This window comes from Geotrypetes seraphini, chromosome 5 (assembly GCF_902459505.1).
Source record: "Geotrypetes seraphini chromosome 5, aGeoSer1.1, whole genome shotgun sequence".
Classification (NCBI taxonomy): domain Eukaryota; kingdom Metazoa; phylum Chordata; class Amphibia; order Gymnophiona; family Dermophiidae; genus Geotrypetes; species Geotrypetes seraphini.
Genome location: NC_047088.1, coordinates 224,839,632 through 224,865,759, shown reverse-complemented (window position 1 = coordinate 224,865,759; position 26,128 = coordinate 224,839,632). Strand labels below are relative to the sequence as shown.

General features: G+C 45.8%; 1 protein-coding gene across 1 annotated transcript in view; it reads left to right on the top strand.

The window, feature by feature from the left end:
• ACVR2A (activin A receptor type 2A) overlaps positions 1 to 26,128 on the top strand; it is a 162,069-nt gene that overhangs the window by 82,611 nt on the left and 53,330 nt on the right. Inside the window, exon 4 of the mRNA XM_033945599.1 lies at positions 7,785 to 7,939. Coding sequence (XP_033801490.1) covers positions 7,785 to 7,939 — 155 coding nt within the window. The remainder of the gene's footprint in view (positions 1 to 7,784; positions 7,940 to 26,128) is intronic.

The window sequence follows — 26,128 nt, the reverse complement described above, 5'->3', positions numbered from 1 at the left end:
GCAGCCTGGTTCCATCCCTGTTAAGGTGGAATCCATCCTTTCTGAACAAGCTCCCCTTTCCCAGAAGGTTGCCCAGTTCCTAACAAATCTAAATCCCTCATCCCTGCACTATCGTCTCAACCACACATTGATACTTTGGAGCTCGGCCTGTCTCTTGGGTCCTGCATGTGGAACTGGGAGCACTTCTGAAAATACTAACCTGGAGGATCTAGATTTCAGCTTTCTACCTAAGAGCCTAATTTGCCTTATCCCAGGACAAGCAGGCAGGTATTCTCACTAATGGGTGACGTGATCCAATGGAGCCCCGATGCGGACGCCTCACAAGCATTTTTGCTTGAAGAAACTCGAAGTTTCGAGTCACCCGCACCGCGCATGCGTGAGTGCCTTCCCGCCCAGACCAGGGCGCATCTCCTCAGTTCTTCGACTCTCTGTGTGAAGTTTTTTCACTTGTGCCTTCTAAAGTCCGCGGTTTTGGTTAATTTTGATCTTAATCGCTGATTTTCATTGTTCTTTATTGTTTTCAAAAAAATAAACAATTTCTTCCATCCGTTCGACCGGGCAGGCCACGTGTCCGCAGCCCCACGGCTTTGATCTCGCGGCGGAGCCTTTCCGGCCTATCACCGGTTTTAAAAAGTGTGCCAAGTGCCAGTGTGCGATTTCTCTAACGGACCCTCATCGACGCTGTATTCGGTGTCTCGGGCCTCAACACCTCCTGAAATCATGCCGGCCTTGCTCCACACTCACCGCATGTGCTTTCAAGCGGCGGTGCATCTTGTGGGAGTCGCTGTTCAGCATGGAGTCCTTGACGGAGCAGTCTTCATCGAAAGGCCCCTCACCTTCGACTTCATCCGCTGCACCTCAGCCTTCCACCTCTATGGCGCTGAGTCTCATCAAGCCCTCCTCGTTCGTGCCGGCCCCGACTCCAGCGCCTGCTGCGATGCCTTCCTCAGTCTCTTCAGATCGGGTAGCACAGCATCCTATTTCACCGGTAGTGCTAAAAGTGCCCAAGGCTTCTAAGCCCAAGCACTCACACAATACCCCCAAAGAACGCGAGGCCCGTGCAGGCGGTCCCATTGCAGATGCAGGTCTGACCTTGCCGGCCTCGTTCCAGACCTTATTAGAGAAGCAATTCATTGAGCTCTTTACCACCATAGGGCCCAAGCTTCTCTCCTAAATCCAGCCTGGGTATGCGGAGGCCTTCCGCGAGGTCGAGCCACCTCCGGTGCCTCAGCGATACACACACTCTCAACAGGGAGCAGAGTCTCTGCGAGTGTATGGTCTGGCATCGATGCATGCATCGCAAGGAGCAGAGTCTTTGTCCATGCCTCCGTTGGAACCGATTCACTCGATGCAAGGAGCAGAGTCTTTGCCCATGCCTCCGTTGGAACCGATTCACTCGATGCAAGGAGCAGAGTCTTTGCCCATGCCTCCGTTGGAACCGATCCACTCGATGCAAGGAGCAGAGTCTCTACGAGTCCCTCGGGCGAGCACAGCCAACAAGCACTGCTTCGATCAACCGCTTCCAGCCACATCCACTATCTGGGGGCCTCAGCGAAGATCCGCTCACCTCGCCCATCGAGGCCGACCTCCAGGCACAGCTCGCACCATCGTTCGAGGCATTCATCGAGACACTCTTCTAGGCACGCCTCGCCTCATCGGAAGCAGCCTTTCCTCGAGTATTCACCACTGGTTACTTCACCTCCTCCGATGCCGGAGCTCGAGGACACCCTGGGATCGGGATCGTTATCACCTCCATGGTCCCCGTCCTCATTGGATCCAGAGGCCTCGACATCCTCGAGTCCTTCTCGAGGCCCCGCACTGGCTGATCAGTTGTCCTTCTCCTCGTTCCTCCGGCAGATGGCAACTGGTTTGGATATATACCTGGACACGGGGGTCTAAATTTTCGAAGGAATACCTAGAAACTATGCATCTTCCTCAACCTCCGGCTGAATCCCTCAAGCTTCCCTTACACAAGCTGCTGGACCAGACTTTTGTGTTTTGCCTCGAAACACCTTACTCCATCCCCGCTGTGCCGGGAAAATTGGATGCCAGGTACCACACGGTGCACCACAAAGGGTTCGATGGCTTCCATCAATCCCTACTGGTGGTGTCTTCTCTGAAGTGGTCTCACCCCTCCCAGGTCTACGCCGCCGTTCCACCTGGTAGGGAGGGTAAGACCATGGACCGATTTGTCAGGAGAATTTATCATAACTCCATGATGACTTCCAGAGTTCTGAATTACAACTTCCAATTCATTACATACTTTGAGTTCTTCCTGTCTGTACTCCAGAAGTTCATGCCCTATCTGGACCCCAGAGCACAGTTCGAGTACCAGGAGGTCCTGGCCTCGTTGTCCCAACTCCGGCTCCAATTGATGCAGTCCTCCTACGATGCCTTCGAGCTCTCGGCTCGGGCCACGGCATGCGCGGTGGCCATGCGCCGACTGGCATGGCTTAGGACCATCGACATGGACCCCAATCTCCAGGACAGGCTTGCCAACGTGCCATGCGCTGGTACCGACCTCTTCGACGAATCCATCGAGGTGGCTACCAAGAAGCTCTCGGACCACAAAAAGTCTTTCCAGTCCATCCTGTGTCCAAAGCCCAAGCCTGCTCCTCCTCGTCCATCACGCCCACCGTTAATCTACCAGCGGCGTTACCCACCTAAACAGGCCCCGCCCATCCGTCAGTCTGTCAAGAGACCATATCCTCAAAAGCAACAGCAGAAGCCACATTCGTCTGCTGTCCCTAAGGCTCCTCAGCCCTTTTGACTGTCTCAAAGAGGGCATAACCTCTGTCGTTCTACCGTTTTCAAGTTTACCACCGATTGGAGGTCGTCTCCAACACTTTCATCATCGATGGACGACGATTACCTCCGACCTCTGGGTCCTCTCCATCGTCAGGGTGGGATACTCCCTGCAATTCCATCAAGTTCCCCCGGAACATCCTCCAAGAGAGTATCCTTCCAACTTGATCCAGACCACCCTTTTTCTTCAGGAAGCTCAGGCCCTAGTATAGCTGGGGGCTGTCGAGCCAGTCCCTTTGGCCCAACAGAACAAGGGTTTTTACTCCCGGTACTTCCTTGTGCCGAAGAAGACAGGTGATCTGCGCCCCATTTAGGATCTCAGGGCCCTCAACAAGTTTCTGGTCAAAGAAATGTTTTGCATGTTAACCCTGGCATCCCTGTATCCTCTCCTCGAGCAGAACGACTGGTTATGCTCTCTGGATCTCAAGGAGGCCTACACTCACATTCCCATTCATCCGGCCTCACGTCAATAACTCAGATTCAAGGTGGGACATCTTCATCTTCAATACCGAGTGCTCCCCTTCGGCCTAGCCTCGTCACCCAGAGTCTTCACCAAGTGCCTGGTAGTGGTGGCCACAGCGCTCAGGAACCACGGCCTCCAGGTGTTCCTCTACCTGGACAACTGGCTCATCAAGGATTCCATGTCTCAGGGAGTCGTCCTCGTTACCCAGAAGACGATTTGGCTACTACAACATCTGGGGTTCGAGATAAATTTCCCAAAATTCCATCTACAACCTTCCCAGACTCTTCCCTTCATTGGAGCTGTTCTGGATACGACCCAACTCAGAGCGTTCCCCCTTCCCCCCCCCCCCCCCCGAACGTCTCGAAACTCTCCTCCATCTTTGCCACTTGGTGTCCTCTCGCCCGTCCATCTCGGCGAGACACATGATGGTACTCCTGGGCCACATGGCCTCTACAGTTCATGTGACTCCCTTTGCCAGACTTCACCTCATGATTCCCCAGTGGACCCTGGCATCTCAGTGGACACAGATATCCGACCCTCTGTCTGAACACATCCAGGTCACTCCTGCTCTGCAACAGTCTCTTCGCTGGTGGATGCTATCCTCCAATCTATCCAGAGATTTGTTGTTCCAAACGCCCCCCCACCAGAAAGTCCTCACGACCGACTCATCCACTTATGCCTGGGGGACTCATCTGGACGGTCTCCGCACTCAGGGTTATTGGACCAGCACGGAACCCCAGCATCACATCAATCTCCTGGAACTCAGAGCGATTTTCAATGCCCTCAACGCTTTCCAGCACCTTCTTCAGGACAAGGTGGTCCTCATCCGCATGGACAACCAAATCGCCATGTATTATGTCAACAAGCAGGGGGGCACGGGATCGGCCTCCCTCTGCCAGGAAGCTCTGAAAGTTTGGGATTGGGCGTTTCGCCACAACACCTTCCTCAAAGCTGTATACATTCAGGGGGCGGACAATGCCTTGGTGGACAACTTGAGTCGCCTGCTGCAACCGCACGAGTGGACCCTCCACTCAACGCCCCTCCATCACATCTTTTCTCAGTGGGGAACTCCTCAGATCGACCTCTTTGCAGCCCCCCACAACTTCAAACTGCCTCAGTTCTGCTCCAGGATCTACACTCCTCACCGCCTCGAGGCAGATGCTTTTATCCTAGATTGGATGAATCTCTTTCTATATGCATTTCCTCCATTTCCTCTCATCCAGAAGACTCTAGTCAAACTCAAGTCAGATCATGCCACCATGATCCTGATCGCCCCACAGTGGCCCAGACAACCTTGGTACTCCCTTCTACTTCAATTCAGCAGCAGGGAGCCCTTCCCTCTACCAGTGTTTCCATCGCTGCTTACACAGCATCAGGGATCTCTACTTCATCCCAACCTGCAGTCTCTACAACCTGACAGCTTGGTTCCTCTCAACGTGACCCCCCTCCAGTTTTCTCAACCTGTGAGAGATGTCCTGGAAGCTTCAAGGAAGCCCGCTACTAAACAATGCTACCACCAAAAGAGGACTAGATTTTCTGCTTGGTGTTTTTCTCATCATCATGAGCCACAACACTCCTCCTTGTCTTCAGTTTTGGATTATCTTTTGCACCTTTCTCATTCTGGTCTCAAGTCTACATCGATACGAGTCCATCTTAGTGCAATTGCTGCTTTCCATCAGCCTCTCCAAGGGAAACCTTTCTCTGCTCACCCGGTGGTTTCCAGATTCATGAAAGGACTCTTCCATGTCAGTTCTCCCCTCAAACCGCCTCCAGTGGTTTGGGACCTCCAATGTGGTTCTTTCTCAGCTTATGAAACCTCCATTTGAACCTCTTCACAAGGCTCATATGAAGTATCTCACTTGGAAAGTGGTGTTTCTCATTGGCCTCACTTAGGCCCGCCGAGTCAGTGAGCTTCAAGCATTGGTTGCGGATCCACCTTTCACAGTGTTCCACCATGACAAGGTGGTCCTTCAAACTCATCCAAAATTCCTCCCCAAAGTGGTCTCAGAATTTCATCTAAATCAATCCATTGTTCTTCCTGTTTTTTCCAAAGCCTCATTCTCAACCTGGAGAATCAGCTCTTCATACTCTGGACTGTAAACGTGCCTTGGCTTTCTACCTGGAACGCACCAAGCCACACAGAACTGCTCCTCAACTTTTCATCTCCTTTGATCCGAACAAGTTGGGACGTCCCATCTCTAAGCGTACCATCTCCAACTGGATGGCGGTTTGTATCTCCTTCTGCTATGCCCAGGCTGGATTACCCCTTCCCAGTAAAGTCACAGCCCATAAGGTCAGAGCAATGGCAGCCTCTGTAGCCTTCCTCAGATCGACCCCAATTGAGGAGATTTTTAAGGCTGCCACTTGGTCCTCGGTTCACACCTTCACTTCTCATTATTGTCTGGATACCTTCTCCAGACGGGATGGACAGTTTGGCCAACAGTATTACAAAATTTATTCTCCTAAGTTGCCAACTCTCCCACCATCCCATTGTGGTTAGCTTGGAAGTCACCCATTAGTGAGAATACCTGCCTGCTTGTCCTAGGATAAAGCAATGTTACTTACCGTAACAGTTGTTATCCAGGGGCAGCAGGCAGCTATTCTCATGTCCCACCCACCTCCCCTGGGTTGGCTTCTCTGCTAGCTATCTGAACTGAGGAGACGCGCCCTGGTCTGGGCAGGAAGGCACTCGCGCATGCACGGTGCGGGCAACTCGAAATTTCGAGTTTCTTCAAGCAAAAATGCTTGTGAGGCGTCTACACCGTTGGATCACGTCACCCATTAGTGAGAATAGCTGCCTGCTGTCCCTGGATAACAACTGTTACGGTAAGTAACATTGCTTTCCAGAACTCCCACATGTACCAAGGCAGATGGCTCCTCCTATCTAAGTGATGCGTGAGGTCCGCCACCTTTGCATCAGGCAGGCAAGTGACCATGCGATCCTCACACCACTAACCACCCAGCTATCTACATACCTAATGATTGAATCACTAACTACATCAGCTGTCCTAACCCTTCCCTCCTGGGCAGAAGCCCCTGGAGACACATCCTCAGTGCAAGAGGATATTGCATCCCCTGTTGGGCAGGTCCTAGCTACAGGATTATTTCCTACTTCACCAGGATGATGCTCTCTTTCTAGGAGACCTCTAAGCAGTGTTTCTCAAATTCTTCAAGCGAAGTACCCCTTAAGTCCTAACAAATATCAACTAATTATAATGCAGTTTTTTCCATTCATTTTTCATATACATACAAAATAATCTTATTAATACATAATGGTAAACACAAAATTTTAAAAAACACAAAGCACACTATACGCAGAGAAAATGTTAAATATCATTTATATTCTTTTTTTTTCCAAAGAGGTCAAGGCCGATGACTTTATGCAATGTCACCTAAGTAACAAATATAGTGCAAAATGTAGACAGCAGATATAAATTCTCAAAACTTGACATATTTCGATCACTAGATTGAAAATAAAATCATTTTTCCTACCTTTGTTGTCTGGTGATTTCTTGAGTCTCTGGTTGCACTTCCTTCTGACTGTTGCATTCAATATTTCTTTCTGCCTCCTGCAAAATTCTCTTCCTCCAGACCTCATTCCCTTCCCCAACCAACATCTGTCTCTGTCCCCCTCTCACTCTCACTGTCCATCTGTCTGTCTCTCATTCCCTCCCTTGCTGCAAAGGGAGTGGAAAAAGAGAGAGAAAGAGAGAGATCCCACTCTACCACCACATCCAACATTTCTCCCGCTCTCATCCCCTGGATCATGTGCAGCATTTTTCACCACTGCTTACCATCTCTACTTCAGTCCTCTCTATGCCTAATTTTCCTCTTTCTTCCTTTCCCCATGTGTACCTTCTCTGCCCAACAATTCTCCCTTTCTATTCCCTCCCTCCTTCTGTGTCCCGAATTCATGCCCATCTCATGTCCAATGCTCTTACACGCTGCATGTGGCTGACCCACAGGTCTTCCCTCTGATATCAACTCTGACGTCAGAGAGAAGGCTTCCGGGTCAGCCACTGTCAGCATGCAAGAGCCTCTGCCCTGGTTCACCGCTGGACCACTAGGTTGTGCAAGGTAGGCCTTTTCAGTTGTGGGAGGCAGGAGAGAGATGGACTGGTGTGGAGCCGGCCCAGACAGGACATAGGAGGGATCGCATTTCTTCTGGCTCACCGCTGGACCACCAGGGCTCAAGGCAGGCCTGGAGAAGTCATGTAAAAGGCTGGGGGAGTGCATAGCTGGATGACTCGAATATAAACCAAGACTCATTGAAAATCTCAGTTTATATTCAAGTATATATGGTAACTACTTTATAAATCATAATGTAAGCAACTATAGTATGATGAAGATTATCAAAGAATTGGTTAAATATTTGAAGTAACTTATTTTTGAAAGAATTTGCATGTTAACTAAGGATTAATGTTTTAAACTTTTGTATAATCCTCTTACCAGTGTTTTGTAATATATATGTATATATGTATAATTTTAACTGCAAACATTCTTGTTTTATTATCAGCTACTTCAAATCCTGTTACACCTAAGCCATCTTTGTTCAACACCTTGCTTTACTCGTTTGTGCCTATCATGGGAATTGCAGTGATAGTACTCCTTTTGTTTTGGATGTATAGACATCACAAGTTGGCTTATCCTCCAGTACTTGTCCCAACTCAGGTAAGCTACTTTATGGTTCTCTTAGTAGTTTTAATAAAAATCATTGGCTTTAAATAGTGCCCACCTGTTGTCCCCTTCAGCCTGAAGAATCTGTCCCTATCCACCCTCTCTATGCCCCTCATGATCTTGGAGATATGATAGAAACCTTCAAGATCATGAGGGGCATAGAGAGGGTGGATAGGGACAGATTCTTCAGGCTGAAGGGGACAACAGGTACGAGGGGGCATTCGGAGAAACTGAAGGGAGATAGGTTCAAAACAAATGCAAGGAAGTTTTTTTTCACACAAAGGGTCGTGGACACTTGGAATGCGCTACCGGAGGAAGTGATCAGGCAGAGTACGGTACAGGGATTCAAACAGGGATTGGACGGATTTCTGAGGGATAAAGGGATCGTGGGATACTGAGAGAGGTGCTGGGATGTAACACAAGTATAGAAAGCTAACCAGGTAATAAGTATAGAAACCCAATCAGGTTGTGCATGTGCAAGACCGGAGGGTTAGGACTTCGATGGGAAGATAGGACTTCAATGAGAAATCAAGGTGGCAAGGGAGCCCCTTCTGGTGATTCAGACAGGTTGTGACCTGTTTGGGGCCGCCGCAGGAGCGGACTGCTGGGCAGGATGGATCTATGGTCTGACCTGGCGGAGGCACTGCTTATGTTCTTATGTTCTTACTTTGGGGTGAAGCTCTCTCCAAACCTGTTAAATGGCTAGTAGGGATGCCAAGCCTCACCAGTCAAAGAGATTCGCTGCCCAAGTTGGCTGCTCTACTCTTTGTGTTGCAGCAATAAAAAGAAAGTTGGCAGTGTTCCTGCAGTCGCTGTCACCAGGACTCCTCGCACATTCTCATAAGAATAGCCTTACTGGGTCAGACCAATGATCCATCAAGCCCAGTAGCCCGTTCTCACGGCGGCCAATCCAGGTTCCTAGAACATGGCCAAAACCCAAGGAGTAGCAACATTCCATGGTTTTTGCGTGAACTGTAAATGCGTGAGCAGTCTCTTTACTAGTAGGGATGCTAATTCCCTGCCAGCCAAAGCTAATATTTTTAACCTGGAGGTGGTAAGGATGAAAAATAGGTTGCCCTCCCATAGTTCACCTCTGCCCCTACCATAAAAAACAGCTCAGGCTGGCTGTAACTATCAAGAAAATAATTAAAGGATACTTGGTATGAGTGCTTTCTTGTTTCTAATTTTGGGTTGGAACCAGACTTCTGAGTGTCTAGTAGATGTTTGTTAGATTCTTAATATACCATATAGATGCATGCATCATGTAACTAGATATACACTGTGAATAATAAGAATTTTTTCAAGGAAAAATAATTTTAAAAAATCATTTATTTTTCTAGTAATAGATTTTAATCTGCATTCCTTATAACCTTGCTAGACCAGCCCACACTGATGGGTTCTCTCTGTTGGAGGCAGAGAATATGAACTGTTTCATTGACATCACCAATAAAGAGAATAGTGCTCCTGGTACATACCAATTTTTCCTTGCCTCTAGAACATGGTACACGTTGGGAAGGTGAAGCTGGATAATTATTCTGCATAAGTCAGTCTCTCTCTCTATCTCTCTCTCTAGCTCAATTTATCTCTCTCTTTCTCTCTAGCTCAATTTATCTCTCTCTCTCTATCTCTCAGGGGTGGTCTGAGGAGCAGGACAAACTGGGCATCCCTCCTGCTATCATCAAATTACAAAGTACAGGAAAGATTCGTGGGGTGTTTGGGGGAGGCGGGGGGGGGGCATCCAATGGCAGGAGGGAGTAGGCATCCCTCCTGTCATGGGTTTTTTTTTGTGGGGTTTTTTTTTAACAAAGGGGAGTGGGGAAGGAGAGGGGACGTCTCGTGAGGATGCTGGCTCTGGGGCATCCTTTGGCAGGAGGGAGAGGGCATCCTTCCTGCCAATTTTGGCTGGCACAGGGTGTTTGTGGTGGCAAGAGGGAGTTGGCTCCCGTCTGCCAATTTTGGCTGGCACGGGGGGGGGGGTTGCAGTGGATCATCGGAGAGAGCCTTAACTGAAAGGAGGGGGGGGGGGAACACCAGTACAGCATTTTTTTATGATATAGATATTGTGTATGTGTTACACACACGGACATCTGTGCCCATAGAAAAAAAATGTGTCTGGGGGGAACCCAGCAAGACCTGTTGTTAACACAGTTATTGACAGGAAACCTGTCTCTGTTTTTTTGATCACTAGAGCTGATCACTATTTTTTGTGCATGGCTGACTGGTTTTAGAGCATCGATTGGTCAGATGCTTTGCATGGTGCTTTAATATTAGCAATCTTATTTGCATGGTCTGATTGAAAAATGAGCGATCGCGCAGATAAACACTTGGTGAACCTTTTTGTGCATCGGTTCGGCAAATATGATCGGTAGCTAAACCAGTCAAACTGGTTTCCAGTAGATAGGGATGGTATGCTGAACCCCCGCCCATCATTGTTGATGCACCTGCCTGGACTGTCTGCTGCCTGAATGCTGGTCTCTGAACCTTCTGACAGCTAATGTTGTTTTGAAGAAATTGTATATTGAAGTTATATAGTTCCATAGTGATTTTCCCTCCAGAGTTCCACAGTTTCATATGGTTTATTGGTGTTAAGGATTGTTAACTTTGTTCCCTTCCTGGGCATATCTGAGAGCATTGTGTTATTTGGTATGAGCAAATCAAGTTCCTGTTGGGGTGGGTCTGCCTGTTGTCCTTTTTTTTTCTACTGTAGGGCTGTTGCCGGCTTTGAAAATAGCTGACTGGGGGCAATAGAGAGCAGGGTAAAGGAGGAGGTGCTGAAAACAGTGATCAGTATCTCCTTCAATTGACTTGTAGGAGTGGGTGGAAGACCCTTGGTTCAGCATACCATCCCTCTCTACTGGAAAATATATTATCAAGGTAAGAACCTAATCCCACTCTTGATAGCTACTGATGTAAGTCCAGTATAAGCAACATGTCATGTTAGTGTTTTGAGGCAGATATTTGGGGAACATGCCCCTGTCCTGTGACACCATTGTGCCCTTTATGGCTTGCCTTTATGGCCCTTCCTGATGATTTATCTATCTTGATGAAACTATGACTTAGGCATCCTATTTCTATCTGCTCTGTTACAGAATAGCTGTTTCTTTTCTATTGTTTAACATATGTCACTTCTGTTATCTTATAAGTTTTCCTTGATTCGTTTCACATTTATTATCTTTAAGTGATCATTTATTCTATCTTATGGAATTTAACAACAAATTAGGTCCTTGTAGTACTGGAATTTATGATGGTTCTGAATTCAACAAACCTTCAGATTTTTATTCTGACCAAATTGGTTTAAAGTTTACCAATGTCTTCTCTTCAGAAGATCGAGAATTAAACTCAAAAGTCCAGTGGAATCTAGTATTACCTTGCTACAGCTGATAATCTGAAAACTATGTAATACAACAAACACTTCAAACTAGGCCAAAAACCTTGTCCACATTGTAGATAAGACCTTAATGCAAAGTTAGAAGAAGTGAAAGGTTCTCAGACTGATTATGGCAGTGGTTACACCATTAATGCAGCTAAAAACCTCTCAGTGTCAGTTTTACACTTGGTATTTCCCCTTTAAAAATTCAACGGGTTAGCAGGCAAAATTCTTTGAGTTAACCCCAAGCACAATTTCAGTAAAGCCCAAGGGGCCATTGCTAATCAAACTGCTGCTGTTAGTGGCTTAACACCTGCTAATATTGAACAAGTACCAGCAAGTGATAAATGCCAAAATTGTACTGTAGGAACTGAAACAAAAGTTGGAATTTTCTAACCATAAGGAAAAATACAAATTCTGACCCTGGCCCCAAATAGATGGAGTATTGAGAAAACTACCAAATAATTAATCAGTATCTCAACCAGAATGGTAAAAAGAGCCATGAAGCTGAAGCAGGAGAATAGTATTCTTGCTGTTCCAATACCAAAACAAGGGAAAATGCTTGCTGAGCAAGTTAAGCAAAAAGTCCTACATTTTTTACAGAGATGATGAAGTTTCTAGGATATGCACAGGCACAAAGGATTATGTTTCTGGGAGGATTAATGGTGGAAAAAGTTGCAAAGCAGAAAAGATTGTTATTGTGCATCTGAAGGAACTTTACACGATTTATCAGGAAAAGCATGGTCCTGAAATTGGGCTCTGAAAATTCTGTGTGCTTAGGCTAAAATGGTGCGTTAGTCAGTTCATCAGGAATTCATTCACTGAGTCTGTACAATTCATCAAAATGTGAAACTTATGCTTTCTGCTATTTCACTTCTAGATGACTACAAATTGCTTTTGAGCAAAACTGTATGTGATATTAACTCAAAAGACTGCATGTTACAGCGGTGTGAAAAATGCCTTGGGAGGATTCCTCTGGAGGAATATCTTGCTGATTATTTTAAAGAAAGTGACCCTGATGAAATTGCATTTAAGTGATGGATTCATACAGATTGGGATACTTTAGAAACTTGACAGTTATCCTTAGATTTTACTTCCAAATTAATTGACAAAACATGTATTATCCCAGGACAAGCAGACAGCATATTCTCACATGCGGGTGACGGACAGCTTTAATAGTGCATCACCAGTTTAAGAACTTGAGAGAGTTTGAGGACTGCCTGCACCGCACATGCACGAGTGCCTTCCTGCCCGACGCCGCTCGTGGCTTTTCAGTTTTTAGTTTTCCATGGAGCTAAGAAGTTGTGTTTTTGAACGCCGTTCAAATTTTTTGCATTTTGGCTTACCACTCACTCGTTTTCTTCTTTTTTACTTAATTTTCTTAAAAACAAACAAACAGTGGAGAAACTTTTTCCTCTCTGTTCTCCTCGTGGGTTTTGCCTGACAAGGTCTTTTCTTTTTCCTCAGCCATTGAGTTCGATTTGGCTGAGTCACTTATTCCATCAATGTGCCGGCCATTAACGGGTTTTAAAAAGTGCTGCAGGTGCCCAAGGCAAATTTCCATCACTGACCCCCCACAGTTGGTGCTTGCAGTGCCTTGGCCCGAAACACCGTGTAGAATCTTGTGCTTGATGTTCTACCCTGCAGAAATGTTCCTTCAAGAGCCAGAAACTTCAACAAGAAAAGTAGTTTGGCACTGGTATGGACACAGAGAAGACATCACAAGCTTCGATGTCAAAGGCATTGACACCGGCGTCGGGAGACATCGCTCCATTTGGTAAGCCAGCTAAGAAGCCGCCATCTTCGAACAGGTGTCGCAGGTCACCCTTGTATCGAGTCCCTTGATGCTGACCAAGCAACGACCTCTCTTGCGCCTTGCCTCTCCTGCATTGAGGTGTGCATCATCTTTGAGGTCACCCTCTCTGAGGCAAGACAAGGCACCGATGGTATCGGCAGAAAGGCCAAAGGTACTGGTGCTTTTCTTCTGTGAAAAGCTCAGTGCACTTTTCCAAGGGAGTGATATGTTTAAACTCCTTACCCCGATATTGACTCCCTCGGTACCAGCCAAGCAGTATTGCAAAATTTATTTTCCTAATGGCTAACCCTCCCTCCATCCCATTCTAGTAAGCTAGGGAGTTCCCACATGTGAGAATATGCTGCCTGCTTGTCCTAGGATAAAGCACAGTTACTTTCCATTATAGGTGTTATCCATGGACAGCAGGCAGATATTCTCATAACCCACCCAACTCCTCTGGTTGGCTTCTTAGCTTGCTTACGGAACTGAGGAGCCACGAGCAGCGTTGGGCGGGAAAGCACACATGCATGTGCAGTGTGGGCAGTTCACAAATTTTCTCAAGTTCTTAAAGTGGCGATGCACTTTTAAAGCTCTATGGATGACATCACCCACATGTGAGAATATCTGCTTGCTGTCCCTGGATAAAACCTTGTTACGGTAAGTAACTGTGCTTTCTAGCCAGCCACCATTTCATATCAAAGCACCAGCGTGCCTATCTGAAGGAAATGAAATAAAATCTAAAGGTGGGTCACGTCATCATTTTGATGGACTTTGCTGAGAATTATTCCCTAATTGTTCAGGATGCAGTGCAAGGGTTTCATCGATCTCATGAAATACTTAGAGAAGTTCAACATCCTACACAACTCTGTCTGGATTTCGTACAAATCATAGTACCGAAACAATTTTAGCTTCCATGACTGATTATCTTTTCCATATTTTTTCCCTGGGAAAAAGCGCATTGGTACTGCAGTTCGACTTGAGCAATGCCTTTGACCTTGTTGATCATGACATTTTGCTTAGATGCCCTGATTCCATTGGCATTTCTGGACAGGTACTAAATTGATTTATGGGTTTCCTAAAAAAACATATCTATCAGGTTTACAGTGAAGGAACTTTCTCCCAGGCTTGGTGTAATCCCTGTGGAGTTCGACAGGGCTCCCCACTCTCCCCTTCACTTTTAATGTCTATATAGCATCATTGGGAAATATGTTATCCAATTTAAAATTGAGATCATATACAGCAAAACCTTGGTTTGCGAGCATAATTCGTTCCAGAAGCATGCTTGTAATCCAAAGCACTCGTATATCAAAGCGAATTTCCCCATAAGAAAAAATGGAAACTCAGACGATTCGTTCCACAACCCAAAACCTTTAATAGAAAATACTATACGTACTTGTATTGCAAGACCTCGCTCATTTAGAACAGTCACTACACTACAGTGTCAGAGAGAGAACCACCATCGGCTCAATTGTGATGATGTGACACGGGTATTCTGCATGTACTCGTACTGCAAGACTTTGCTTGTTTAGAACAGTCATTACACTCTTGCAGTGTCAGAAGAACCATCGGCTCAGTTGTGATGTGTGTACTTGTATTGCAAGACATTGCTGCTTGTATATCAAGTTAAAATTTAATCAAATGTTTTGCTTTTCTTGCAAAACACTTGCAAACCAAGTTACTTGCAATCCAAGGTTTTCTGTATATACGCAGATTGCATTACAATTATTATTCCCATAACCTCCCTGACTCAAGAGACAGAACAATTCATCTCATCTGTCCTTACTAAGGTGACGAGTGTTACGCCAATCTTCATTAAAGGTTTGAGGGGAGATCCAAGAAACTACAGACCGGTGAGTCTGACCTTGGTACCGGGAAAGATGATAGAGGCGCTGATAAAGGACCGCATCATTGATCACCTTGACGGACACGGTCTGATGAGGACCAGCCAGCACGGTTTCAGCAAAGGCAATCTTGTTTGACAAACTTGCTGTACTTCTTCGAGGGAGTAAACAGGCAGATAGACAAGGGTGACCCGGTTGACATTGTATATCTGGATTTTCAGAAGGCGTTTGACAAGGTTCCGCATGAACGACTACTTCGGAAAATTGCGAGCCATGGAATCGAGGGTGAAATACTCACGTGGATTAAAAACTGGCTGGAGCAAAGGAAACAGAGAGTGGGGGGTAAATGGACAATACTCGGACTGGAAGAGCGTCACCAGTGGGGTGCCGCAGGGTTCGATGCTTGGACCCATGCTCTTCAACATCTTTATAAACGATCTGGACATTGGTATGACGGGTGAGGTGATTAAATTTGCAGACAATACAAAGTTATTCAGAGTAGTGAAGACACGGGGGGGATTGTGAAGATCTGCAACATGACACAATCAAGCTTGAGAAATGGGCATTGACATGTCAAATGAGGTTCAACGTGGATAAGTGTAAAGTGATGCATGTCGGTAACAAAAATCTCATGCACGAATACAGGATGTCTGGGGCGGTACTTGGAGAGACCTCCCAGGAAGTGGACTTGGGAGTTCTGATTGACAAGTCAATGAAGCCGTCCGCGCAATGTGCGGTGGTGGCAAAAAGGGCAAATAGAATGCTAGGAATGATAAAGAAGGGGATCACTAACAGATCGGGGAAGGTTATTATGCCGCTGTACCGGGCCATGGTGTGCCCTCACCTGGAGTACTGCGTCCAACACTGGTTGCCGGAGAGGTTCCAGAGACGAGCTACTAAAATGGTTAAGGGGCTGGAGGAGTTGCCGTACAGTTAGAGATTAGAGAAACTGGGCCTTTTCTCCCTCAAACAGAAGAGATTGAGAGGGGACATGATTGAAAAATTCAAGGTAATGAAGGGAATAGACTTAATAGATAAGGACAAGTTGTTCACCCTCTCCAAGGTAGAGAGAACGAGAGGGCACTCTCTAAAATTGAAAGGGGATAGATTCCGTACGAGCATAAGGAAGTTCTTCACCCAGAGAGTGGTAGAAACTGGAATGCTCTTCCGGAGTCTGTCATAGGGGAAAACACCCTCCAGGGATTCAAGACAAAGTTAGACAAGTTCCAGATGAATCGGAACATATGCAGGTAGGGCTAGTATCAGTTAGGACACTGGTCTTTGACCAGAGGGCCGCTGCGCGAGCGGACTGCTGGGCACGATTAACCACTGGTCTGACCCAGCAGCTGCAATTCTTATGTTCTTAATGGACTATGCAATTTAAATAGAATTCGGATAAAACTAAGTTCTTCTTGGCAAGTCCAAATAACAAGATCACGAATACCTCTTTGAGATTAACTGGGTCAGATCACCCAATTAATTCTACCATCAAAATCCTGGGTGTCATCTTGGACCGGCTTGACTTTTGAAGATCACACTAGTTCTCAGGTTAAAAAATGTTTTTTTCACAAGCAGGCAGCATATTCTCACGAATGGGTGATGTCACTGATGGAGCCCCGGTAGGGACCACTTTAAAAGTGCATCGCTACTTTAAGTCTTTAGAAAGTTCACGATAGCTCGAACCGCGCATGCGCGAGGCCTTCCCGCCCGACGTAGGGTGCGTGGTCCCTCAGTTTTCTAGTTTCCGCGGAGCTAGTAAGATGCGCTTCAGCTTCGGTTGAACTTATTTTTTCTTCACTTGCCTTCCTGCTCCCGTGGTTTTTGACACTTAGCCATAATTTGTTTTCTGAATTGTTTTTCTTTCCTCCCCCCCAAAAAAACCCAAACAAACCCAGTTTTTTTTCTTTTTCCTTTGCAGGCTCTGGCCCTTTTGGGCCTTATGGACCCTTCTAGCCATATAGTTCGATTTGTCAACGGCTGTCTTCCCGTCCATGTTCCGCCCGTCGATAGGTTTCAGAAAGTGCAGTCGCTGTACTCGGGCCATTTCGTTAACCGACCCTCACCGTTGGTGCTTGCAGTTTCTGGGACCCGAGCACCATGCCTACTCTTGATCCCGCTGCTCGTCCCTCAAAAAACAGCTTCTTCAGCAAAGGCAACTGTTTGGTGCCACAATGGACACGGAGCCCAGTTCTTCTCCAACACCGTCCTCGCCACCCAAGACCACACCAACCAAGATGACACCGAGAGTGGATCCACTAACATTGGTGTCGCAATTCACATTGGGTAAGCCGGCTAAGAAGCCTTCTCCCACCCATTCTGGGCCTCAAACCGGCAGTGAGCCAAGTCCTGTTGACTTCGAGGAGATTCAAGAAATGCTCAGCTCTGATTTCGGTGAGTGCCTTGGTATTGGCCTCCTCATCGCCGGAGCACAGAGCCGCACCGAAGGTACCGGCAAAAAGCCAGCAGTACTAGTACATTCCATTAAGCAGCAGATTAAAGAATTGCTGCACGAATGGTTACGGGAGCAGTTCTCCTTCCCGTTATGGCAACGCCGGCTCCGCCAGTGCCAGTCAGGTCTGAGCCCTCGACAATGGCACCAACTTTTCAAGAGTCTATATCAGTGCCGCCTCCTAGATAAGGAACTGGTATCGGAGACAATCGGGCACTGCCCTTCTTCTCAGACATCTCCCGAGAAGGTGTCAGTCAGATTAGGCAAGGCATTAACGAAAATGAAACATCTCAAGCCCTCGACACTCTGTGCCCGGCACCGACCTCCTCTAACCTGAAATTCAGATCTGTGGGGTGATTCTGATCAAGAACCTCTTGTATCTAATGATGAGGTCTTTTCAGACGAGGATACCCATTTTCCCTCTTCTCAAGAGCCTACTCAGAAATCTGACAAGTCATCTTTTTCCAGATTTTTAAAGGAAATGTCTGAGGCTCTCTCTAATACACTGGAAGCTGACTCCAAGAGATCTAAGCAGTTCTTAGATGCCTTAGATTATGACCAGCCACCCAAGGAGTTTTTGAAGCTGCCTCTTCACGACATCTTAAAAGAGACTTTTTATAAAAATTTAGAACCTCCTTTAACCATCCTAGTGGCTCCTCATAAGCTCAATTCACTCTATAGGGTTGTTCTCATTCCAGGGTTTGACAAATCTCAGCTTCCACATGAATCACTACTGGTGGAGTCAACCCTGAAGAAATCTGTGAGGGCTAGCGTCTATGCCTCAGTACCTCCTGGCAGAGAAGGGAAGACCATGGACAAGTTTGGCAAAAGATTGTTCCAGAGCACTATGTTAGCCAACCGGTCTGGCAACTATGCTTTTCATTTTTCTTTTTATTTAAAGCACTTAGTCAACCAAGTTGCTAAATTTCATAAATATTTGCCTGAGTGAAAACTATCTGCTTGTCAGCATTTCATCTCTGACTTATTTCAACTTCGTAAGTACCTGGTCCGCTCTATTTATGATACCTATGAGCTCTCCTCACGCACTGCGGCCATGTCAGTGGCCATGCAGCATCTAGCCTGGCTGAGAGTTTCGGAGCTTGATGTCAACCATCAGGATCAGTTGGCTAATGCTCCTTGCTTAGGGGACGAGCTCTTTGGGGCCTCTTTAGACATGACTACCCAAAAATTATCAGCCCATGAAACTAGGTGGTATACTCTTGTAAAACCTAAGAAAAAACCTCATCCTTTCAGACAATCCTTCTATCGGAGATGATTTACTGCAAAGCATATGACCCCAGCTCAGTCTCAACCTAAGAGGCAGAGACAGCAACAGCAGCAACCATGTCAACAACAGCAAAAACAGGCTGCACCTCCAAAATCTATGCAGCCTATTTGACGTGTTTCTCCGGAGCATAGTCATTCTTCCCATTTTACAGACTTTACCTCAGCCTATCGGAGGTCGTCTTCAGTTTTTCATCAGTCATTGGGAGCTCTTAACATCGGACCTCTGGGTCTTCAACATCATTCATCAGGGTTATACACTCAATTTTCAAACCCTACCAGCAGACCTTCCACCAAGAGAGTCTGCACAGTCCTCCCTTCTTCTACAGGAGGTCCAATCCCTTCTCCTGCTGAATGCCATCGAAGAAGTTCCCCTCAATCAGCAGAATCAGGGATTCTACTCCCATTACTTCTTAGTTCCCAAAAAGACCGGAGGACTCAGACCCATCCTGGATCTCAGAGCTCTCAACTAGAGAGTTGCGCGGGGACAGAAATCCCCTCCGTCCTCGTGAGGAATCCCCTCCGTCCTCACCCGTCCTCGTGAGGAATCCCCTCCGTCCCCACCCGTTCCCGCGAGGAATCACCTCCGTTCCCGCCCGTCCCTAGAAACTTCAGAAATAGTTATTTCATTTAATTATGCTACTGAATTAAAGGCTCTGGTAGAGACTCATTTACAAATAAGCAAATACACTTTATTAATTTGGAAATATTAATTGGGAAGAATACATACTTTGTAAATTAATTTCTACCAGAGCCTCTAATGTAATATAAAATATAAATACTCAGCTGATGAGAACCCCCAAGCTGTCAGCTGATGACTTCCTTTGCAATTGGTTGGGGGTCCCTTTTGCCAAGCTTGGCAGGCAGCAGTAGCGTCCCTGAGTCACAGATGCCGGCACCTCAGTGACTCATGGATGTTGCCAGCGACTGCTGTGCTTGGTGGAGGGGGGTTCTGGCCATCTCTAGAGGAGGTCCTCTGCTGGCGGTGCTTGGGGATCTCCACCAGTCACAGCAAGGGTCAGCAAGTACTTCAACACTGTAGAAATAAAACCAGAAATGCATTTCCTTTTCTTTTGAACACAATACAAAGACATCTGCTATATATATTTCCCAAAGCTAACATTATAGTCAATAAATTCTGTTTTTACCTTTGTTGTCTGGAGACTTATTTTTCCATAAAGTTGGTCCCAGTTTCTTTTTTCTGCTTTCCCATCTTCTGTAAATTCTTCTGTTGCTGTCCATTGGTTCCTCCTACCATGGTCCAGCATTTATCCCTTTCTCATCTTTCGCCCCTGCCCATTTCTCCTTCTATCACCCCTCTCCAGCACCAAGCCACATCTCTCCCTCCATTCCCTTCACCACTATGTCCAACATTCCTCCCTCTTGCATTCATTTCAATCTGTCCCACTGTTCCCTTTCCACCACAATATTTCTCCTTCTCATCTGTACCTCACTCCCTCCCTATGACCAAAAATTCAACTTTCTTCCATTCCCCGTGTACACAAACATCTCTTTCCTTCTCACTGACACACCAACGCCCAATTCTCCCTCTCTATTTCCTCCCCCACCTCAGCATCTCTTTCCCTCCCTTCCTCCATCCTCTCTCCCAAGTTCATGCCTTGTGTCCAAAAATGCACTCCCTTCCCCTTTTGTGTTCTGCTTTTGCCTCATGTTCGACCTCCTTCTGTCCCTCATTTGCCTCCCACGTTCGACCCTTTCTATGTCCTGCGTTTACCTCCCACTTTCGTGTCCAGCCCTCATCTGCCAACAACTTTCTCATCCAAATGGAGCTCTGGGAGGTAGCTGGAGCCGCGAGGCTCGTCTTCTATTTCCTGCCTGCCCTGCAGCAGCACACATAGCCAACCGGAAGTCTTCCCCGATGTCAGCACTGACATTGGGAAAGACTTCTGGTCAGCTATGTGTGCTGCTGCAGGGCAGGTAGGAAAAGAAGGCGAACCTCGCGGCTCGAGTTGCATCGAACCCCGCGGGATCCCCAAGACCAGAAGGGGCGTTCCCATGGGATCCCTGCGACCCGAGGGAGCGACCCCACGAGATCTCCACGACTCGAAGGGGGAACCCGCGGGTCCCACGGGATTCCCATCGTCCCCATTCCCGTGCAGCTCCCTACTCTCAACCAATTTCTAGTCAAGGAGAAATTCAGGATACTATCCCTCGCCCTACTTTATCCTCTCCTCAATCAGAACTATTGGCTATTCTCCCTGGATCTCAAGGAAGCCTACACACACATTCCAATTCATCTGGCTTCCACAAACTTCGTTTTCAAATCAATCGCTGTCATTACCAATACAAGGTACTCCTCTTAGGCCTGGCATTTTCTCCCAGAGTCTTCACGAAGTGCCTGATTGTAGTAGCCACATCTATCCGATCTCAGTCTTCAGGTCTTCCCTTACCTGGATGTCTGGTTGATCAAGGCTGTTTCGTCTCAGGAAGTGGTCCAAGCAACATCTCAGACCATTTCTTTTCTTCAGATCATAGGATTCGAAGTCAACTTCCCCAAATCACACCTCATTCTGACTCAACGTCTGCAGTTCATTGGGGCAATCCTAGGCACAATACTCACGAGAGCGTTTCTTCCTTCAGATCGCCTTCAGGCTCTCATACGTCTCTGTCAGCAACTGCTTCCTCTTCAATTCATCTCTGCCAGACACATGATGGTTCTTCTGAGCCATATGGCGTCTACTGTCCATGTCACACCTCTAGCAAGGCTGCATCTTCGCATTCCTCAATGGACCCTTGCTTCCCAGTGGTCTCAAGCGACGGATCGTCTATCACAACATATATCTGTGACATCATCTCTTCTGCAGTGACTTCAATGGTGGATGACCTCTTCCAATCTCTCCAGCGGTCTTCTTTTTCACTTGCCTCCTCATCACAAGGTCATCACAACGGACGCATCCCCTTATGCTTGGGGGGGGGGCTCATATGGACGATCTCCAGACTCAGGGTCTTTGGACTGCAAGGGAACGAAAATTTCACATCAGTTTCCTGGAACTCAAAGCAATGTTTTATGTGATTAAGGCTTTTCATCATCTTCTCTGCCCTCAAGTCCTCCTTCTTTGCACAGACAATCAAGTCTCGATGCACTATATAAACAAGCAAGGAGGCACGGGTTCTCTCCTGTTGTGTCATGAGGCCCAAAAAATCTGGACTTGGGCGATAGCTCGCAATTTATTCTTGAAAGCTGTCTTCATTCAGGGGGAGAAGAATTCCCTAGCAGACAACTTAAGCAGAATCCTTCAGCCTCACGAATGGACTCTCAACTCTTTGCTCAATGGGCACTCCGCAGGTGGACTTGTTTGTAGCTCCTCACAATCACTAGTTGCCCCAGTTTTGCTCCAGGCTTTAGTCTCCTCTCTGTCTGGAAGCAGATGCATTTCTCCTGGATTAGACAGGCCTGTTTCTATATGCGTTCCCTCCACTTCCTCTCATGTTGAGGACTCTGTTCAAACTCAAACGAGAGGCAGCCACCATGATTCTCATTGCTCCACAGTGGCCCAGGCAACATTGGTTCTCCCTTCTTCTTCAACTCAATTCCAGGGAGCCCATACCTCTTCCAGTATTTCTTACTCTGCTCACTCAGAATCAGGAATCACTTCTACATCCCAACCTGCAATCACTATACCTGACAGCTTGGTTTCTCTCGGGTAATGATTTTGGTGACCCACATAACAGAAATAGACAGTTTCAAATGGACTTTATCTTCAGGTACTTCCTGCATTTGAGGAAGTGGGAGTTGATTCCCTTGGCCTTTCAGATCCTAGGGGATAACGAGGAATTTCCTTGTTTTGATCTTATGACATCTAGCTTTTTTCAGCTATAGGAAAGAATGGGGTTCAGCGGGGGGTCAATGGAGGTGGATCCTCTTGCGTTTCCTCCTTGATAGGTGGGTTCGTCAGTAGGTGGTGAAACACTCATTTCTTGGGACTGGCCTTTCTGGCAATGGTACCCAAACCTGTTCCTTTGTTAGAGTCCCTAGTTTTTCTCCAAGAGCGTGGACTATTGCAACAAGGGCTGATGCTCATGGATGATCTGGATCCAGCTTCATTTTGGTTTATGGTGTGACTCTTGTGTAGGTGGTATTATGTATGCATCCCACTTGATTATGGTTAGATCCCAAGTAGATTAGACATTTGGTGTATGTCAAAGTACTGAAATTGTCTGACACATAGACAAGGTTGAAACCCTGTTGTAAGTGATATAAGAAAAATGAAATAAATAGAACTTTACATTTTTTTTTAAATAGAAAAGAAAAAGTGGCAGAGAAAAACATTGGAATACATGAAAGTAGCAACATTCCAAAAAGTATCAGGAGAACTTTGTTTTCACATTTATTCAGTAGAGTGGAAAAAACAACAAAACTGAGGAGCTAAGGAGACTTCTGCATGTGGGGAAGGGCTGTTCATACTCGGCTTTACATTGAGTTAGAGCTTTAGGAGAGCTATGTGCAATTGTCAAAAAAAAATCAGAGGAATGGACACAATACCCAAAGTACACCAAAAGGTTGGACACATTTTTCTCTTTTAGCCATGTGCAATGACATTACCTACTATGCCTGACTCACTCAATCCTGTTTGTTGATAGAAATTGCAGTTGTCGCTTAATAGCTGAAATTTTGATCCAGATAAGTTAAAGCTCAAAAGAGCTATGGAGGGCAGATGATCTACTGTTTTCGTTTTCATCTTTTGTTTTATGATGTTGGTAAATGTATACTATGCTTTTTACCTTCATTGGTTTTCAGATATTTGGTTTTATACAACCATATTTTGGCTGTATAAGATAAGGAAGAACATTTTGAATTATTTTATCTGTAACATTTAGCTGAACAAGTCTTACATACCTTTTTTGCTTAATTGTTTAGTTCAAAGAATTACATTCTTTTTTTGTTATGAATAGTAAGTAATTTCTTTTGCCTGTGTGTTTTCTTCACAAGCATGCCTTTCATATAATGATAGAGGTAAGAGACTTTTTTAATCTGATGCTTGTTTATGGACCTAAGCTTTTTGATACACATTTAATTGTCTTTTATAGCCATAACATTTCATTTTTGCTTTGTGATATATTTGCAGGTTAATATGCGTGCATTTTTCAAAAATGTTCTTTTGCAATGTCTGCATGTATGTTTGATTTTGTTTTTATTTGTATTAGTATAATCTTTACTGGGTGCTGAAAATGAACAGCAGGGGTCTTAAATCCAGTTCTTAAGGCCCAAAACTCAGCTTGGTTTTCAGGATTCCCACAACAAATATGTATGAGATCTATTTACATTCACTGTTTCCATGTGGACCTCAAGGACTGGATTTGAGAACTCCTAGTGCACAGGATTCCTTGTAGGTTACAGTACATTTTGCTAGATTAACATAGAACTAATCAAAATATGTTGTAATTAAAAGTACTTGAAGTGCAGGAACTTTTGAAATTACACATCTTTTGAATAGTCTTAAAGTGATCTAGTAGAAATTATCACAATCTGCAGATAATTAAAGTTTCTTTGTGACCTATATTTGGATTTAGGTATTTGCTTTCAAAATCAGGGTTCAAATATGAATTACAGTTCATGTACAGCAGCTAGGTCTCTATTCAAGATGAGAATTAAAATGTAAGATGATACTTGGGTCGGTGGAATGCAGGTTAACTCACTTAGAAACAAAATCGAGTGAAGGCAGCTAAAGAAAAGTGTATTCGCTCTGCAGTTGCTCAGTATCTCCCCTGTCACTCCACTCATTAGATAAGTCTCTCTTATCTGTACCTTTCTTCTCTACAGCCAACTAGAGACTTTGTACTTTCTACGTTGTTGCATCATATGCCTGGAATAAACTGCCTGACTCGATACATCAGGCTCCGTCTCTGGTAGTATTTAAATACAGACTCAAAGCCCACTTCTTTGAAGATGCTTTCAATTCCAAACTACACCCACCAAATAGCTTTCAGGATATCCACAATGAATGTGCATTACACGGATTTGCTTGTACTGTTTCCTATATATGAAGAGCTATTTGGTTTGTTGTGTCCTTAGAACTTGGTCAGGAACCATCAATGTCTATTGATGGGTGGGATATAAAGCCTTTAAATAGATTTGAAAAGAAAACTTGGAAAAGAAAAAAGGTATCTGTTCAAGACTGCCAAAAATGTTCTTCTGTTAACTGCTGCTTGTTTCCTTTTTTTGTTAAAGCACAGTTCTTATGAAAGTTGTATGTGGTGTGTGATCAACTACTTTTCTTTTAAGAAAACAAAATTGCTCATCTGTAATAGAGAATTGTGCAGGGACAGAAATCCCACCTGTCCCTGTCGGAATACCCTCAGTCCCTATCCATCCCCATGAGAATCTTACCCGCCCCCGTGAGGAATCCCCTCCGTCCCCACCCGCACCCCATAAAAGTTACCTGCCCCCATAAAAAGCAGCAATTATTTCAAAAAAAATTTTTTTTTTTGGGGGGGGGGGGGTCTCTGTACTAGAATAGCTATGCATTTCTAGTTTACTAATGTACCACATGCAATAAAATATTTTTATATTATTCCAAAGTATAATGAATGAGAGAGAACTCGGAGGTATTAAACCAGCATATTAAACCATTTCTAAACTATACATGTAGGGATAATTGAATAAATGTATTTACACATACTGTAGAGAAGGCTGTTTTACATGCACAAAAGGGCTTTTAAGAACATGTGTGCCCTCATTTGCACATAAAAAGTATGTGCACAGAAAGTGCATACCTTTCTTTTATGCAGTCTGCGGAAGGGTGTTGCTGTGTTGAGTTTGGTTGTGATATTGAATGAGGCAACCATTGGGAGAGGAGACACCAGGGATCATTCCTGCCCACCTTAACTAGACCCTCGGCAATCAAGTTCAGTCCGGCGCCGCAGCAGGAATGTCTGTGCTGAGCATGGAGCTCAGCTCGTAGGCTTAACACGTAGGCAGTGAGCTCAGCATGTAGGCACACAGAGTCCCCTCCCCCAGATGATGCGTGCCTACGTGCTCAGCTCACTGCCTACATGCTGAACTTATGTGCTGAGCTCTATGCTCAGCTTAGACGTTCCCACCGCAGCGCCGGACTCGGACTGAATTTGAAATTAGGTAGGCTGCCCCGTGGGCCTGGGAGGGATCCCCATGGGAGTCCCGTAGACTGGGGGGGGGGGGGATTCTCGCGATCCCCATTCCCAGGCAGACCTCTAATCTGTAACAGGTATTATCCCAGGACAAGCAGGCAGCATAGTATTATATATGGGTGATGTCATCCACAGAGCCCCGATATGGACAGCTTTAAAAGTGCATCGCCACTTTAAGAACTTTAGAAAGTTTGCGAACTGCCCATACCGCACATGCACAAGTGCCTTCCCACCTGATGCTGCTCGTGGCTCCTCAGTTCATAGTTTTCTGCGGAGCTAAGAAGTCGTGTTTTTTTAATGTTGTTCTAATTTTGCCTTT